The 18,654-nt window shown below is 36.9% G+C and overlaps 1 protein-coding gene across 1 annotated transcript in view; it reads left to right on the top strand.

Moving 5' to 3' along the window:
• The first annotated feature begins 1,659 nt into the window (after positions 1-1,659).
• myo10l3 (myosin X, like 3) overlaps positions 1,660-18,654 on the top strand; it is a 65,513-nt gene continuing 48,518 nt past the window's right edge. The window contains exons 1-2 of the mRNA XM_087803481.1: positions 1,660-1,863; positions 17,212-17,310. Of these exons, the coding sequence (XP_087659607.1) occupies positions 1,843-1,863; positions 17,212-17,310 (120 nt within the window). The 5' untranslated portion in view covers positions 1,660-1,842. The remainder of the gene's footprint in view (positions 1,864-17,211; positions 17,311-18,654) is intronic.

Below are 18,654 nucleotides of genomic sequence, written 5' to 3'. Positions count from 1 at the left end.
GAGTTAATAGCCGGTTTATAGGTCTGTCGTGTAATTGCCTGGTAATCTGTCCCTCGCTCGCTAAACTCTTCCACGTCTTTTTTTAAGTCTTCGATTTCAGGATCAGCATTAGATTCCTATCCTGCACCATCCGCAGCAGAGCAAGGGATTATGGGATTTGGCAGTATTTAGTTAAAACATACTTTAAATCAACCTCAATTAAAGGTTCGGCGAGAACCTTTGAAAAGCAACCTAAAGACGTTAAATCTCTGACTTTGTTTACCACATGATTCACGCAATGTTTATTTAGGTTTGTGTACATTTTTATTTTTTAGGTAATTTGCCTAAGATTATAACTTATGTCATGAATGTATATAATTGCACAATGTCACTCTTCTGTTCACTATTACCATGTTTATCCTCTTTCAATGTTGTTCCAGCATTTACTTTTATGATTATTTAAACTATAATTGTTTTTGTGTGTGTCTATGTTGTTCATCTCTTCAATTTAGTGTATTATAATTCAGCTTTTTCTCATAAAAAAAAACAACAACATGATTTTATTTGACTATATGTATTTCTGTGTATATAATCTATTACACTACAAGGAATAGTTACTAATTTACACCAATGTCATGATGTTTTAACCAGTTAGGTTGCCTTTTATATATTCTATACTATACTGTAAATCAAAGCATTTGCGATATCATTTATAGAAATTAACTAAATATAAATCATGTGTACTGTTAACTTACAGTATATAGAAATGCATTCCATTAATAAATCTTTATTTTATGCGTTTATTATAAGTCCTTAATAGTATTAAATACTGATAAAACCACATACATTTAATATACGATATAAAATACTAATAACAAAAACAACACTTGCCTGTCATAAGCATTTATGCATCCATTTTATTTACTAGGTCAAAATGTACTCTTCTATTATACTACAACAATATTTGATCACATTTTTGACAAAATAGAAAAAAATCAGGTTAACCTTGATGTGAACGAAATTCTGTGATAATTGAGACTTTTAATTACTTATTTATTGTCATATTTTCTGTAGTATTACAGCCATATTTAGTAAGTAAATAAGTAATTGATATTTTTAAAGTGACTTTCACAGAACTAGGGTAACACGGCGCTTAAAAAACAAAACAATACACAGTTATACATAAATACAAATGTAAAATCTTTAAAAGACAACACAGTGACAAACATAGCAGCCCCAAAATAATCGAGAGAAATCCTGCAGCAATAAATAAGTCTTAAATCAGATGTTGTGTTTACAAATAATGGCAATAAAAGTCTTCTTCTCCGGATTTTAATTACAATAAATTCAGAAACGTTGTTTTTAATTTAAATTCAAATTAAGAACACGTGATAAATTATATTTAATGATGCAGATAAATAAATAAATAGTAGTTCGAGATGGAAATACAATTTTCTTCCCATATATATTTTTTAAAAACTGTTTTTGTCAGACTTTAATGTCTCTTCTTTGTAGGACACCAAAACAAAGAGGGCGTTTGCTGACGGGGAGGTGTGCACACAGGGGCGGGGCCTTTCCCTTGAGGAGGTTTTGTGGCGCCGCAAGCTCCGCCCCCGCTGCATAATGTGCCGGCTCCATTGAACACAGTCAGAAACACACACACAAGCGCACCCGACGCGACCCCGGGACGCCGAACAACAACTTCTCCGAAGACAAGCCATGTCCGCCTGGACTCACTTTTAATGTGGTGAACGAGATACGAGCGTCCGTGGTTGAAAGAAGGCGAATGGAAGTATTTTGGGATAACGACGTCCTGAACTGTGGCTCCTAAATCAGACTACAAAGGGGCGTCAAGTCGATAACATGGATACGTTCTTCGTGGAGGTGAGTTGTATCACTTCTATGTTTCATAAAAGTAATTTAAATTATAGTTATTTTTTTAATAATTTCAAGTAGTTTTGAGTTCTCACTCAGGGTCTATTTCAGCATCACAACTTCATCGTTTTTAATTCACAAACATGACCCCTCCTCACCTGCCTCATTCATAATTCATTCATACTTTTCTTTTGTTTTTGTTTTTTTACTTGTGGGTCCTTCACTGTCACCAAACAAGACCCCCATCCTCAGACAGACACACAAATCTTCCACCCAGATAATCCCATTACTGACATACAAAGACAGACATGGACATTGTTTTTCTTCTCATGAGTCTTTATTGTTTTTATACGCTTTTTCTTTTTTTTGTGGCCCCTGGAATAGACTTTAGGTCTGTGGAGAATGTTGTGTGTGTGTCATCCCCAGACTTGGTCTGACTCACACACACACTCACATAAAACCTACTGATAAAAAGTGTAGTGTACCACCACCTCTCATCTTCCCTCCCCTGTACAGCATCAGCAGTCCTGTCTCCCCCCCTCGAGGGGTGTGTTATGACTCCCCCCGAGTCTCCATCCAAGCTGTATGACATCATCACGCTTTCAGCTGATCACTGGTTCACATTTTTCTGCTCACACCGGGGACGCTGAGTCACCCTCGATGAAAGCTTTTTTAATTAGAAATGAGCCCCTTATGGATCAACACTTGCTTTGCCTATTACCCAATTGTTACACTGTAATAACTTACAACTTACTCTCTTAAATGTATTTTTATTAAGGCATATAGAAGTCTGAAAGCCCCAGACGCTACTTAAATGTATAAAATCAAAGTAGAAATAAACATTTTTTTATCAAAGTAGATTAATGTTCATGTTAGTGACCAATAAAGACCAGTGTTTAAGTTAAGACTAGAGACAGAGATGATGGATGTCAACAATAAGAGTGAAATTAATTTGGTTTTAAAAAAGAAAAAAGATTATTAACATAAACTGAGCCTGAAATGATAAAATATACATTTTCATGAATTGTACTCCTAAAGATCGCAGCTCTTTGTGTGACTGAGTTTGATATGATTTATTCATAAAGTCTATCTTCAAATGAATGACATGAATAGGAATAAAGTTGTAATTTTTTTTTAAAGCTTTCTTACACGATGCTGGACATGTTTGTGGCACCAAAATGAAGGATTAAAGGTGGTTACCTTTACTTGCATACAGGTCACACCAAAACTACATTTGTATTTATAATCTTATTCAAGAAAACTATTATACACCTCAGCAGTTATAAGCTTTGCTACTTTATATTTGGTTCTTCAACTCGTAAAAGAGGACAAAAACTTCCAGTGTAGTTCAGTTGAAGAAGTGGTTTGTATTTTATGAGCACAGACTGAAAAAGGTTGAGGTATTTAGGGAAGGAATTAGGGTCACCACTTTAAAGTGGGACACAGTTTAATTCAGTATTTTTCACCTGTCATTTCTACTGTGTCTTTTATATCAGGGTCTCGAACACATTTGTTTTCGGGCCTTCGGGGTCACCTTGACCCCAAGATAACACAAGGGTGACAGTAAAGTTATGCCTCTGATTGTATGGTTTTTATTTATTAAAAGAATGAAATAACACAGTGTAGGTGAAAAATACTGAATTAAAATGTGTCCCACTTTAAAGTGGTGACCCTAATTCCTCCCCTAAATACCGCATATACTCTGTATTAGGTTTAATTAGTTAAAGTGTATCGTCAGCACTGCTTATACAGGCTCTTTAATGCATAATTTTATTTAAATCATCAAATATTTATGCAAGTTTTAGATCTTAAGAGTATGAAAATCAAAACCAACTCACTATAGGCTACTGCTCATCCATCAGTGATCCTGGGCAACGGAGATAAAAACAGTCACATTAATTCCTAAAATAAAACCTAAAAATATATTTTAACTGAACAGGGAGAAGTTATCAAGCGTTGCCATGCCAACGCCCCGCATATGTTGAATTTAAAAAACAAATTGTCCCAGTTTAAAACATTACTATCTGGTCAAAAAGAGCCTGTGTAACCTCAAACTCGACAGGATGGATTTAATTAAGCAGAAATTCTGGAGCCGTAAGACTCGAGTGGATTAAAAACTGAGCCGACTCAGCAGGACGACCAGTGCATCTGGAATAACGTTAGGTGCGAGATCTAGATGAGACTCTGGCGTTAAATAGTTAATCTCCCGACAACCTGCTGGACTTGACACTGAGTAGGAATGACCAGATACAGATTTTTTATTTAAATCCTGTCTGTGCCATTCAAATGATTCTGTTACTAAATAGTAAATACCTTAAGTTTGTTAACCATCTTTTGATCATATATTTACCCCTACTTTTCTGGTTGACCTTTAGTAAAAGCATACATTTAAGGTCTCACTTATATCAACTGAGGATCATAATCCTACATTAGTGTTTGAACTAGAGCATGTACTGTATAGTTTAATGAAGACCAGAATTAACAGTTATATCTAACAACTAACTGAGTAATAAGTGTTGTAATTCAATAAACATGGTGGTGTTACAGTTTGGTTGCACATGCTAACTATTAAATATTAGTCTGCATCTTTGAACTGGTTCCACTTCAACAGAATTGTCAATTTTCACTTGGATTCATTTTTACCTTTGAAGGCAAAACGAATGCCAAGTACTCCTGACAATACTACAAATGTATACTTGTTCCTACATTATCCCAATATATCGTATCGTAACCCTGCAGTTGATACAAAACTCTGCAGTGAGAATTCTGACCTGCTCTAGTAGAAGAACTCACATTTCTCCGATCCTTAAATCTCTTCACTGGCTTCCAGTTTCTTTCAGGATCAATTTTAAAATCCTTTTTTTGACCCTGGTCTGGAAAGCGCTCTACAAATATAAATTACTTACTGTATCATGATATGTATTATATATCGCCAGATTCTTGACAATACACGCCTGATATTTAGAGCTTCAATGCTCGTCCAGAACCAAACGGACGTGGCATCTGAGACCATTCTGACACGGTCCAATCCTAAAAGTGTCGGTAATCCATCATAAAACAGTCGGCCAGGACGCCCTGACTCCACGCCCCAATCTGTTTTTCTCTCGCTACGTCAACACCTAGACAAGAAGTTATTTCACCGGCCTAATCCTCCGCAGGTCTTTCCTGACATCCCGTCCTGTCTGATGGCGTAATCTTCTCATGTTTGTGTAATTTATGGATTAAAAAATGGAATTCAGCTCAACCTGAACTGAATTCCTGAAGCGGTTCTTGTACTTTTTTGTCCTTCCTGCTGACACTGGTTAAAGTCCAGCAATGTGCATCTCTATACTTGGCCTACTGAGTCCTGGACGGCAGCAGCTGCATCACACTGTAAAGATCTTTCCACACCCATTAGCTGCTTTCCAGGAGAGCCTTACATTACACCCCAGAACCTCTGACTCCACAAGGTATTCGACCAAGGGGGTAAATCCCTGAGTTCCAACCCACGACCTCTGACATTCCTGACCATGACCGTCTGACATCCATGTATAGTAGAACAGTAGTGCGGAGGCTTTGGGTTTCACACCATCGCCACTTTGGCCCCCTCACGCAACCCACTCGCTGTCCAGCCCTGTGCTGTTTATGTCCGGGGCCCTTTGAAGCCGCGGATGACGCCGGTTAGATGGGGTAACGTGAGAATCCTACTCTTGGGGAAGACTATTTTCTCAAACTCTTCAACCCCAGTTGTCACTTCCTCCAGCTGCCACCAAAATAGCATCCAAGCTCTTAATTCTCAAGCATGCAGACGGTTGATTCAGAAGGAAGCTCAGGAAGGAAGCTCAGGATGTCGGGGAGGAAAAGGTGAATCAACGACTAATGGCTCTTGCCATTGTTTGGAGCCTTTTTCAAAACTTCCACCTCGAGACTTAATCCGAGGCCCCGTTTGTTCTTAGTCCTGCCGTGACGAACGGGAGGGGATTTTCTAGGGTCTTGAAATGGAGGTGAATAAACAGGGTTTTTTTGGGGGGTATGTGAGGTAACAGAGGGGGGTGTTATTAATGCAGTGGGTTTTAAGTGTGTCAGCAGATCTCCTGCAACTTCAGCACAGATTTGAGGTGGTTTAATGTGACTCTCTGTGGTTTATGACCACACACACACACACACACACACACACACACGCTTAACAGGCAGATTTGATCCTTGTTACAATGAACCAAGATTGTTCAAGGATTGTGCTTTTTTTTTTAAGTAATTCAATTCCTTAGATCTTTTAATCTGCCCTTTTACTCCGTCGGGTTTTTGTTTGCTCCCCAGCGATATTATCAGTAACCTGAACCTCCGCTATCAGAGATCTCGTCGCCACAAGTATCCCCGTGCTGTGATAACCCCGATGCCCGCACCCCGCTGTCCGTTTTAACTTTAAACAGCCAGATCAGCGGCAGACAAAGACTTCTGTGTTTGTGGTGATTAGGAAGAAAAAGCAACATTTTCAACGTCCCAAAGCTCTTGTAGAGCGCTCTCTAAAGACTGGCAATTTGATGTAAGGATTAGGTCTGTTAGTACGAGCAAACAAAAGTGTTTACCCAGAAGAAAAAGTATCTAAAAAAAGCTACATCTCAACTAATGTTCGGGTATCATTTAATTGAACATGTTATATATTATATACCTTATAATGTATACTGATTAAGTGGGTAAGATCAACATTTATTACTTATTTTGTAAGTAATGTCAAAACATTTTTACCTGTTTAAAAATTGGCAGGTACTTTGTACATCAAGTAGTACTTGCTGGAATTGTCTGGTGGCACTATTATACTAACACTTTTACATTGAATTAATGAGGCTACAAATTTAATAATATATAATTTTGAAATGTTATTTTTGAATTATAGGAAAAATAATATCAAACTCTTTCTTAAATATATTCAAAATCAACACATATCATCATCAGTATTATTAATAATATGATCATAAACCATCAATTATTGTATTCAATTGTTCAATTAAAATCAGATTCAACCTCTACATGAAGAAATTAATTAATCTGTTTGTTTTAAAAAACTGCAATTCTTAAAAAATAAAAACATTTAAATTGAAATGTTCAATCCAACCATTCAATATTCAGATGGCACTGATTCACTTCCATATGTCCCACATATTACAATGATTCCAAGCTCATGCAGTGTCTAAAAATGTGTGAAGATCAAGAGCATTTACTTGTATACTATCGTATATATAAAAGGTTTTAAATGAATAACCAGGATATACAGTATTTGGCCCAACGAGTTCCATTATCCACCTCCATCTGTTAATTTAAATTACTTGAACACAATTACAAATACAGATTTAGCTCCTTTATGTTTAACCATTACCTGGACACTTAACAAACTGTTACTGGCTTTATTGACAATCACTAATCCACTCCTGTGTCATTATAATGAGCAGCAAACAACCGTTGCAAACACAGGCTGTTCAACAGTTGAAACAATGACGCCTTTCTTTTATTTGTTTTTTATCCATTTTTAGTGAAGTGTTAACTTTTTGTTTTCAGTGGTTTAACCTAGAAAGATCAGATGGATTTATTGATCGACCTGCACTTGAGACATGATGCACAAGTTTGATGCACTCAGTTCTTAAATATAATATAACATATATATAACATAACATAGCTATAAATGTCTTAATGCTGCAGATAAATTGAATGAAGATCATTTTATATCAGGACAATGTACATCGCAACCGTTCCTTCTGACTTCCTAGTCCACAACACCCTTCCTTCCTCTCCTGCAAGTGGTTCTGTTGCACATTTGGGAATGTTTAGTCGTCCCTCTTGTGGCTTCCTACGACAAAACAGGAGTCGAAATGTTTGAAAAACCAGAGCAATTTATTGATGACACAGTGAATTTCTCTTGGCCTTGACCCGAGCCGGCCTGACTTAACGCTGTGACGATCAGTGTTCTTTAAATCCTCCCGTTCCAGAGGTCTAGTCTGGCAGCTTAATAACAGCCGACCTGTGATTATTGCTCCCGGCCCAGATGTTGACTTTCCTTTTTTAGTCCCACATGATTACTGTGCTCCCGGGCAGCTTATTATGGGATGGCCTGTGTTCCTATGCAATTTTCCTTCTACAGCAAAAGAATCTCAATCTTATCACAAGCTAGTAAGATCCGATACATTATTCCGATTATTGCTTTTCAAAATTCCTGTTCTAATGTTTTTAATACATAATAAAGAGTGACGGTAATGCTTGATATTTATTTAATAAAGCGAGTATAGTGAATAATGATTCTTACTTTATCATGGACATGTCAATATTGGCTGGAGTAGCTGTACAAATAGATAGATAAATGGATATATATACATGCAGTATATATATATGGATTATCTATCCATATATGATAGATGAGGCAGAGTACTGCAGTGCCTCACTTGTTGACTTTTCTCTCCGTTTTATTGTACTTTCTTTGGGCTTTTTTATAGTGTGACCGCACGCCATGAATGGCTGGATGGATGTATATATATATATATTTATATATGGATCATCTATACATATCCATATATATCCAAATATATGCATGGATCATCTATCCATATATGATAGATGAGGCAGAGTACTGTGGTGCCTCACTTGTTGACTTTTCTCAGCGCTTCATTGTACTTTTTTGGGGTGTTTTTTTATAGTGTGATCGCACGTCATGGATATACAGTAGTTAAAGGAATGTAACTTAATGGTTATGTTAAATATCTTAATTAAATTGTCCTTTCTGACCACCAATATTCCCTTTAGGTATATCATATTCAGTTGGTTTTAACAATCAAATTATGTTTATTCATCCGTTGTCATCAAGATGTTTTTAGATCACAGCTAATCCAAACGACGCAAGACCACAGTCCCTAAGAGGCCGGGGGACCGGTACAGGTCAAAGGTTACCGGCAGATAAAAAGGGGACCTTAATGGAACACATGTTCTCCACACTCAGACACACAAGTTTTCCTTGACAGTTCTCACTGGGCCGCATTCTTCAAATATCTCAGGGAGACCCAACCTTTCACGGGTCAGAGCACATGGGTTTAATATTTAACAAACAGGGTTGATGCCACTTTTAATTTCTGTCAAAACCTGAAGGTGTAGAACGCTATTCATCTATTAAAGATCGTATTATGGTCTAGTCGCGGCAAGGACAGCAAGGTCGACCGTCTGATGGAGACATTTAAGAGACACACACTCTTTTTTTTTTTCTTAATCTATCCCAAGTCCCCGACTGAACTCAGCATTTTTCTTTGACTAGACATAATCAGCGTCTGCAAAGTGTATGATTGTAAATGACGTACGACTGAGCTCTTCTGTAACCTTAAGGTGTCTATCTTTTAAAATAATGACACAGCCTTGAATCTTTTATGCATGTATGCAAATAAAACATCATATTTCAATTTTTTTTCAATTTATAAAAAGACAAGATAACATTATACATATAGAAATGAAATGTATTGATTTTGTTTTGATTTGTTTTACTAGAGTAAGTAATAAAGTGGAAAGTCAATAGACAATAAAAATTACAGAAAGACAAACATGTCTATAAATAAAATAAAAGATTAACAAGGATTAACCACAAATTATTACTGCCTTCAGTCCAGCACCAACTGTTTACCTTGAACAGAAGTTAAAAAATAAATTCCATATATGAAATCTTCTTAGTGAACCCTGTCCTTGTATATTTTATTTCATTCCTCCTAACAAAATACATCTTTAAATATTTCAAACAGAATGAAACTGATGGTGCAAACCACCGTTTTTAACAAAGCATTTAATATAAAACAACCTTTTAAACTAAAATAAAATCAAGATTCGTTGAGCCATTCATCAAAACAATACTCCCTCCAAAAGGTCTGACGTCCGGGTTATGCGATGACCCACATTTATTTCCTCAGGGTTAATCAAAAGAGGCACACCCTGACCCCTCCGCATGTCCACTTTGTTGTAGTCAAAACCAGTTAATAATCATCTATTTCTCTGTCAGCACACTCCGCACACACACCCGTAGCCGAAAGGGGAAGCCGTCCTCCCCAGAGGGGCTCCTCCTGGTCCATTAGCTGATTCCAGATCAGCTGCTGCCTCCATCATTAATCCACGCCTCTTTGCGGGCCAGATGCTGGAGGTTTCCTCTAGTCATCTCAGTCACCAGACACATCCCACAGGAGTTGAGGGAAACAAAGACATTGTTTTTGCACAGCTGAGTTTAAGTAACACAAGGGTTACATTAGAAAAAAAAGACTTTAAATGAAGGTGGAATGAAATGAAGCATTAATAAAAGGGCGGTTCTTTACCATAGAAGACCACAAAGTACCGTCGCCCACATTCCGGATCCATACTGGACTTGGCCGTTTAATCTCGCCAGCAACTTGGCACATGCCTCCTTATCCGTGCCTGCATTCAGGAGATTTGGTGTCAAGCCTCAGGATTTTGTTTCTTTTAATAGACAAAGCATAAGCTCCTATCTCTCCTTATAATTAAAAGCAACATATGGCCTTGTTATGTTTTTTTTTTTGGCCATGCCGAAACAAAGCCAGAGACCTTGACCTAGATGTTGGGACGTGGAGGCTGTAACACAAGTTAACTCAAAAGTTTAATGGCATTGAATTCAATGACATTTGTGTTTACCTGTACCGTAAGGTTCTGGATTAAGGGGCTCTTCTGTTGTCTATTTATTTTTCTTCGATGTGTAAGAAAATGTTTTTTTACGCTTGGTAGTAAGACTTCAGGATAATTCAATCAATTTAAACAATCAAAAACAAAACACTGTTAAAATATATACTTTAAAATGAATAAGATAATGAGAGACATAAGACAAACCCAAGAGTCCCAGAAAATCAGGGAAAAGCACAAATAAAAATGTCTTTAGATGTTTCTTGAATGAAGCGCGGAGAAAGAGGAAGATCGTTCAAAAACTTAGGAGCAACAGTCCGGACCGGAAGCGTGTTCAGGAACCATCAGTAGATTCTGATCCTCAGACCTTAGAGCCCGAGCTGGGGTGTAAGGCTGGATCTGATCACTGATGTAAGGTCTGACCATGAATAGATCTGAAAGTAAGAACCAGAATTTTAAAGTTGATCCTGAAAGATACTGGCAGCCAGTGAAGAGTTTTAAGGATCGGGGAAATGTGAGTTCTTCTACTAGAGCGGCTCAGAATTCTCGCTGCAAGTACATATGTTTTTATCTTCATGGCCAAAAAGATACACAAAGCTTACTGTTATTTTTCGTTAAATACGTTAATAGTTTAACGGGAACAATGAAAAAGTCATAAAATAAAAAATTGTATTCACAATAAAGCTATATGCATATCTTTGAATGACCCACTCATTGGGTTCTCTAGGGAGGATTGGTTACCCTAAAGTGTATGAAGCGATCTCTATGCTCTTTGACTCCTTGTTTGTCCGGCAGACTTCCTTTCAGAAGCCACGAAGAGGGTCCTTATGCTCCTTTTGTTGTCATGATAATGTGTTTATAGGTCACTGTTTTGATGTGCAAATTTCATGGAGGCCGACTTATGAAACAATGAATTTCAATGTTCCAACGATAAAACCAAGGTTACTCGGATAAAAGACAAATCCAGTGAAAGTATCGGTGTCTCTGGAGTCTCGTTTATAGCACCGTCATCTAACCATGAAGTCCATCTGTGAGCCGGACCATCTCCTAGGAAGCCACTCGAGTATATAACTTACGTAAATTAGCTTTTCATTGTGAGACCTGATGGATTGACTTGATACCGGCCCAATAGGATAAGAGCTCACGGCACCTTGTAACGTGTACGCACTGAAATATTAACGGCTTCTTCATTAGCTGTAATTGTCACGATGCTAGCTGCTGAAAATAATCTGGTATCACATCACTCCTGTCAGAAAGCATGATGGGCCTTTTTTTTTTTTGGGTGGGTCAGGTTGCAACAGACTGAATGACCTGCTGTATATTGTACATGAACACCCAAGGCTTTTTGTGGCGTCAAGTCAAGACTTTTTTCTTTTTTTTCCACCACATTAAGTGGTCATCTCCGTGGCAGCAGCAGATCTTAGCTTGGTGGCCCCGGCCATGTGCTCACACCCGTGTCCCCCTGCGTCCCAGCTGGCCTTTGTTTGGGGATATTTCCGCCTGGTTAACTTCTGAGCTTTCAGTCAGAGGTAGCTTTTCTTTGTCCCTTTTGACAAGAGTCTTTATGCTGGTGGGCATCAGTGGGGTGGGTGGGGTGGGGGGTGTTGTTGAGGCCATCTGTTGCGGAGACAAATCTCTTTACTTTGACCTCTGACTTTAGACGGTTGACACACACATGTTTTAAGATATAAACGTAAACATCTGGAGTCGGTGACTTTTTAATCTACACAAAGCCATTCATAATTAGATGGACGTCGGGAATAAGCTGAGTCTGAACTCAGCGAATTTCTATTTAAGGCCATATGAGATTATTAGATCATTACATATTAGATTAATACATATTAGATCAAAATAATAATATTGTTATCTATTGAAACTAGCTCAGACCATTGAACTTCACTTTTTAGATAAAGTAAAGTAAAGAGAAATTAGGTAGTTTTCCATCATAGAAAGTTAAATATATCGTATTAAGTTAACCCCTATATATTAATGTTTAGGGTAATTTCTGTTATTATATTTTCATTTATCATGTCTTATTAATCTCTTTTTATTTTATTATTTTATTTTGTAAAGCCACAAACGCAAACAAATTCATGTGTTGCTGATAAAAGTTTCTGATTCCAATGAATGCTTTTTATTCTAATTTATCATTGACAACTATTTGATTGAAATGTGAAAATTAAGTTTGTCATATACACACATATCATATACAGCACACATGTCAAACTCATGGGGCCAAAGCCGGTTCACATTTTATGTGGCGGGTCAAGTGGTTGACCCCACATCAAATTAGATTAATATTCATGTTGATATTATGACAAACAAAGATGCCAGAGTTAAGATAAACTACCCAGATGATCAATTTCAACAACTGTACAGAGACTTACAGTTAGAGAATAACTGATGTCAACGGAAAAATAATTTGATGGAGGACAAGCAGTGAGTACATGAAGTGTGTCCAAGCACTAAAAAGACAATATCACAATCGAACTCCTACTTGCAAGTAAAGTTAAATTCAAGTGTTGTTTGGTCCACTAGCTAGACCACTATAATTCTAGCCCCTTGTACATAATTCATTGAGCATTATTCTGGATCACATTGAAATAATATGTTGTAATTTCGATTTTACATATACCCTTTTATCCAAATTAATGGGATTCAATTAGAATTTGGGAGATTCATAGTTGTGCACAAATAACATAAGGTTAAAGCTTAGGCTCAGAAGCAACTGGAACATGGAGCTAAACTTGATTTGATTCCCTTTGATTTCTCTTTGCTTGTTGAATTGAGCTAAACAAAAAAAAAGCTTCTGACAAAACCACAATTGTTTTGAGTACGTGTGCAAACAACATGGCTTAACCTAGCTTATGCACACTTGTTGGTAACTGGACCGCTAAGCTTCACTCGTTTACTTTTTTTTTTGCTGACACAAGAATGTTTTTTTTTTTGCTCAGCCCATGCTGGCCCGGCGGGGCACAGACATGTATTGCATGAACTTAATCTGCTTTTGTTTACCATCCATAGGCTCATATGAGGAAATGCAGCCATTGCGACAGTTCGGTCCATTTTGTTATGTGTATTTAAGTCAATATTATGAGGGAAGATGCAAAACAGTGTCTAAGTATAGGTGATAGAGGATGACATATGGTACTACTGTGGTGTCTGACTCATACATGGAGCCACAATCTTTTAGCAAACAAGATCGCGGGACAAACTTTATGGGTATTTAGGAAACTCTCTTAAACCAGATGAGTATGAGTTTAATTAATCAATTAATCTGTTTTCCATTTTCTCTGTGTTTGTTCTTCGCCAAACATTCCCATCAAATTCCTTCCCATGAACATCAGTTTTACTCTTATTTGAACAATTGTGAGAAAAATCAATACACTTAAATATCTCAATATTTAATGCATGATACTGTATTTATTTTCAACAACACTGTATTGATAAGATAATAATTATAATAATAATACAATTTTATTTTTATGTTGGCTTTCAAATCATTTTCTAGTTATTCTATGGTCTATGTATCGATAAAGAGTACATCAAATTAAAGTACTTTTATTTAAAATTAACTAATATGGAATATTCTTGATGTTTGTTTATTTTTGTGTTGAAAATAAACTTTTTCCACTAGATGACAGCAGTCATTATGTCCGCCTCAGCTAAAGGGACAATGAAATCCTACGAAAACCCAGATGACTGAGGATGAGAGGATACAGGCGACTCCTGCAACTTTTCAAGCTATTGTTTTGGTTATATTTTGGTTTGAAAACAAATTAAACGACTTCTATGACTTTGTCAAGAGTCATTAGGTCTGTAAATTCTGCAACACCAGAGTCAAGTACTCAGACAATACTACAAATATATAATTTTTCCTATAATATTGCAATATATCGTATCGTTGCCCCTGTATCGTGATACATATCGTATTGCCAGATTCTTTCTAATACACAGTTCAATTGTTGCCATCCGTAATCACTGACGTCTTACTAGGCTTACATATCAACATGAACTTTAATCTACTTGTATTTTGAGGCCAAACATCCGGGAGGCCACATAAAATGACCTGGTAGGCCAGATTTCACCCCCGGGCCTTGTTTTTGAACATGAATTTATTTAATCCAGTAGTCTGATACTTTCATCCTAAATTATGTATCTTGATAAAGTCAAGATTATTCTAAAACTTTTTAATTCGTTCCTTCTATCGTACACAGAAACAAAGATCAATTTATTTCCAGGGGACATCATCTCAGATTGTAAGTGACCTCTGGATTAGGATTGTATCAGATCTCATCAATGCAGGGTTATATGTCATCTCTGGAGTCTCTTAACTCCTTCTCGTTCACAATGACCTCCACACAATATGTGCGGTCGGCTGATTAAGGGTCATGCATGGGCCTAAATCCCACCCTCAGGGCGTTGATCTATGTGTTTGATGGTATTGAAGCCGTTCAAAGTTATATTCGTGCCGAACTTCATCTCTGAAACCGCTGCCATGGTGATTTTGAATTACATAACAATAGCTGATCTTCTTAAATTCTACGAAGTGACTCCAGCAACCTCATGTGAAGCAGCTTTCTTTCCAGCTAGTACCAGGCGAACCCTTGCTCCTTTTCGCTGGCGTGATCATATACTCACAAATGAACAATTCTCGTAATATTCATAACTTCATCATATTCATCCTACGTGACTATTATTCCATGTTATTACCAAGGTTTTTTCTTGCTTTTTTCTCTTCAGACCTCTTGTCTTGTCCCTTATACCTAATTTATCTTGGGCTACAGCATTGAGACCTGTTTGTTATTATTTTATATTTTGTCATTTATTTATTTTTCTGTCAATTCAATTGCAGGGAGAGCAAGTGTGTGTGTGTGTGTGTGTGCATGCTTGCACGTGGCAAGCTGTGTTAAATAGTTAATGAGGATTGATGTCGGCGAGTGGTGACCTTGTATCAGGTTTCCTTGTGGAATCCATGCTCATTGATCTTTGCAGTTTTGTGCTCTGTTAGACACAATTCTCTTTCGATTCGCCTTTCACTACAAACTGCAGCTTTGTGGGGAGGATCGGTTTAAATAAGGTTTATTCAACCGTATTTCTGTATATTTTTTTCATCATTTAAAATCACCCTTTAAAATGCCAATCATAATTTTATTGAACATCAAATACACTTTAAGTTGTAACTGAAATATATAAAATGTAATTACAATAATAAGAATGATTACACATTAGATCGTTTTTCTTTAATTCATACTTAGTGGTAAATAGCCTTTGATAGTTTTACAATTATTTATTTTAGTGTACAATATTAAGCAGCAGTCTTGTATATATGAATTATTTTTTGTGTTATCGAGAATGACAATTTTTATTGTCACGTTTCTCTTGTTTTTATTGTCGCCTAATGTTCTGAAAAAGGATCACAGTGTATCACTGACCAATGTCATCGCTCTCTGGGTCAAAATCAAATTCTACTTTTGAAGCATTATTGCTTATTCATGTGTTTATTCTCCCATAATATGGTAACAATGCTGAGTCAATTCAAGATCCGAGCCGGTCATAACACAAATGCCAGTCTACATAGCTGACTAATGTAAGTCTTTCATCCTTTGGCAGTTCTTTATGTTTCCTCTGCAGCTGCAAGGAAATGACAGAACCTCAGATCGTTGTTATTGAGCTGGTAACCCACACGTCTGGGAAGTCCAGCGATCCTTCAGACATACACAAACATTCAGGCCACTCAGGTGGTCAACGGTTTCATAATGACTAATAATCCCTGCCTGGAAATGAAGTGGCAAATGCCCGCTTGTGGTCATTACGGCCTTTATAGAGATTAAAAGCTCAGGTTTTTTTTTGCGAGATTCCAACCGGTATTTTCGCCTCTGAGTCGACCTCAAGCACAAACAAGCTGTGCCAGGTTACTGTGCTAATGCATGTGACCGAGAGAGAGTTGAAACACTTTCAATCTTCCAGGCGACTTTAGCACCAAAAATAATTTCTATAGTTTGAACTTTCTCATGACCCTATTTTTTCCTAGTGGGTTGAACTTTTGTGGACAACACATCCTGGTTAGCTTCTTTCTTTATTGTCCTCCCTTAAGTTCTTGATCCTTTTTATTTATTTTTTTATTTTTATTTTCTTCAGATAAACTCAAGGTCTGGGGGCCAAATCAGGCCAGCTAATTCATTTTATGTGGCCCGCTGGATGGTTGGCTCAAAAACCAAAGTATATTAATCTTCTTGTTGATATTGTGACCTAAAAAAGAGACAAGGAACAGAGATAACGGATGTCAATAGTTACTTCCAATGACAAACTGATAATGAAGGAAAGTAACTTGGTGGGAGTTTCATACTCCCGGTTCGAGACAGTTTTGTTCCTGTAAGTTTGTTCCAAAAGTGAAAAAAATTAATGGCTGACTTATGTGATGGAGGTTTTAATGCTACCAACAATTGATATTTTACTGTGCTCTTGAGCTCCAGCTGTCTCTAGGAGCTTTAAATAAAGTCAAAATTCAGATTTATTGACTTTAAACAGACTCAATTAAACATATTCCATCATCAGTGACTCCTAAGGGACCGATACAGTTCTATCTATCTATATATATCCATTATTAAGATTCTGATGGTTGAGTACAAATATGAGCGTTTCAAGAGCTCCTCATTAATGTTTGTGTGTCGAACTCCCACGTCTTGTTTGGTAATATTCATCCTTTTGTTGCCCTTCATTATGTTCCAGGGGGCCCACGTCTGGCTGAGGCACAAAGAGCAGCTCCTCCCATCCACGGTCAGCTCCTGCGACGACACCTCCCTGGTCCTCACCACCGACTATGGAAAGGTATTTGAGATTTTTTATGTGATTAATGAGAACTAACTCCTGCTCAATGATATTCAGCTGTAGAAAAGTTGGTCTACTTTTCATCCTACAGTGTAGCTACTGTATATTTTGTCTCCTGGCTCAGCTCAACACCTTTTGTTGTCCACTACTATACCAGGAATGGCGGAAACTATTGACCCCAGGCTTATCTGTTTGTCAATAGATGTTGGTCTTTGTGTCTGAAGGAAATCCTGCCGCAGTCAGTCTAGGAGAAGAAAAAGAGATGATGACGGAGAGTTAAAAAATAGCAATTGTCCTTTTAGATTTTAACCTGATTTGCCTAATGATAAGCAATAACTCACTGTCACGTTCTTGACCATGTGTGAGCAGTAAGAAGTAATATGCTCAGAGTCGATGATTCAAGCTGTTTTCTGAGGTTTTCCTACTCATTACTTATTGTTCAAATTAAATTGAAAGTTTTCACATTCATATGCAGTGTGAAAGTACTATAGTATGATGGGAACATATTTTTCTGTGGCTTATGATGTACACATGACGGCAATAAAAGGTCCAATAAACCACCTCCATAGATTCAATGATAACTTGGGTGAGTGAAGACACCAAAATAATAAATATATTTAGTTAATTTTCTTCTTTAACTATAATGCAAACAGGTTATATTGATTTCCCTTGAAAGGAGTAAAATCGCAGCAAGTCTTTTTTCAAGTTTAAATTGTCTGAATAGATTGAACTTGTGATTTGTCTGGTCTAGTTCCTTCCTTACTTACTTACGTACTTACTTACGTATTTACTTACTTACTTACTTACTTACTTACTTACTTACTTACTTACTTACTTACGAACTTACTTACTTACGTACTTACTAACATACTTACTTATTTCCTTGCTTAATTACGTACTTACTTACTTACTTACGTAGTTACTTACTTACTTACGTACTTACTTATTTCCTTGCTTAATGACGTACTTACTTACTTACTTACATACTTACTAACATACTTACTTACTTACTTACTTACTTACATACTTACTTACTTACTTACTTACTTACTTACTTACTTGCTTACTTTTTGTTGTTACCCCAATAGGAGACCTTTTATTAATTCCATGAACAAATCATTGTGGCTTCATATCCTCACAATAAGTCCATTTTCTAGACTGAATATAAAGAATTTAAAATCTTCACTTCGTATACTGTACTGTAGGTCAGGGGTATCAAACTTCATCATCTCGGTCACGGGCTGAACATATAATATTATAAGTACAAAACGTTATTTAATAGGCAGTATCAAATCCCCAACACATTACTCACCTTCAACCTTAGTTTTACTGTTATTGGACATC

Source organism: Callionymus lyra, chromosome 12 (assembly GCF_982586985.1).
Source record: "Callionymus lyra chromosome 12, fCalLyr1.hap1.1, whole genome shotgun sequence".
NCBI classification, from domain to species: domain Eukaryota; kingdom Metazoa; phylum Chordata; class Actinopteri; order Syngnathiformes; family Callionymidae; genus Callionymus; species Callionymus lyra.
The sequence above is the reverse complement of the archived record's forward strand: the minus strand, read 5'-3'. Positions and strand labels throughout refer to the sequence as shown.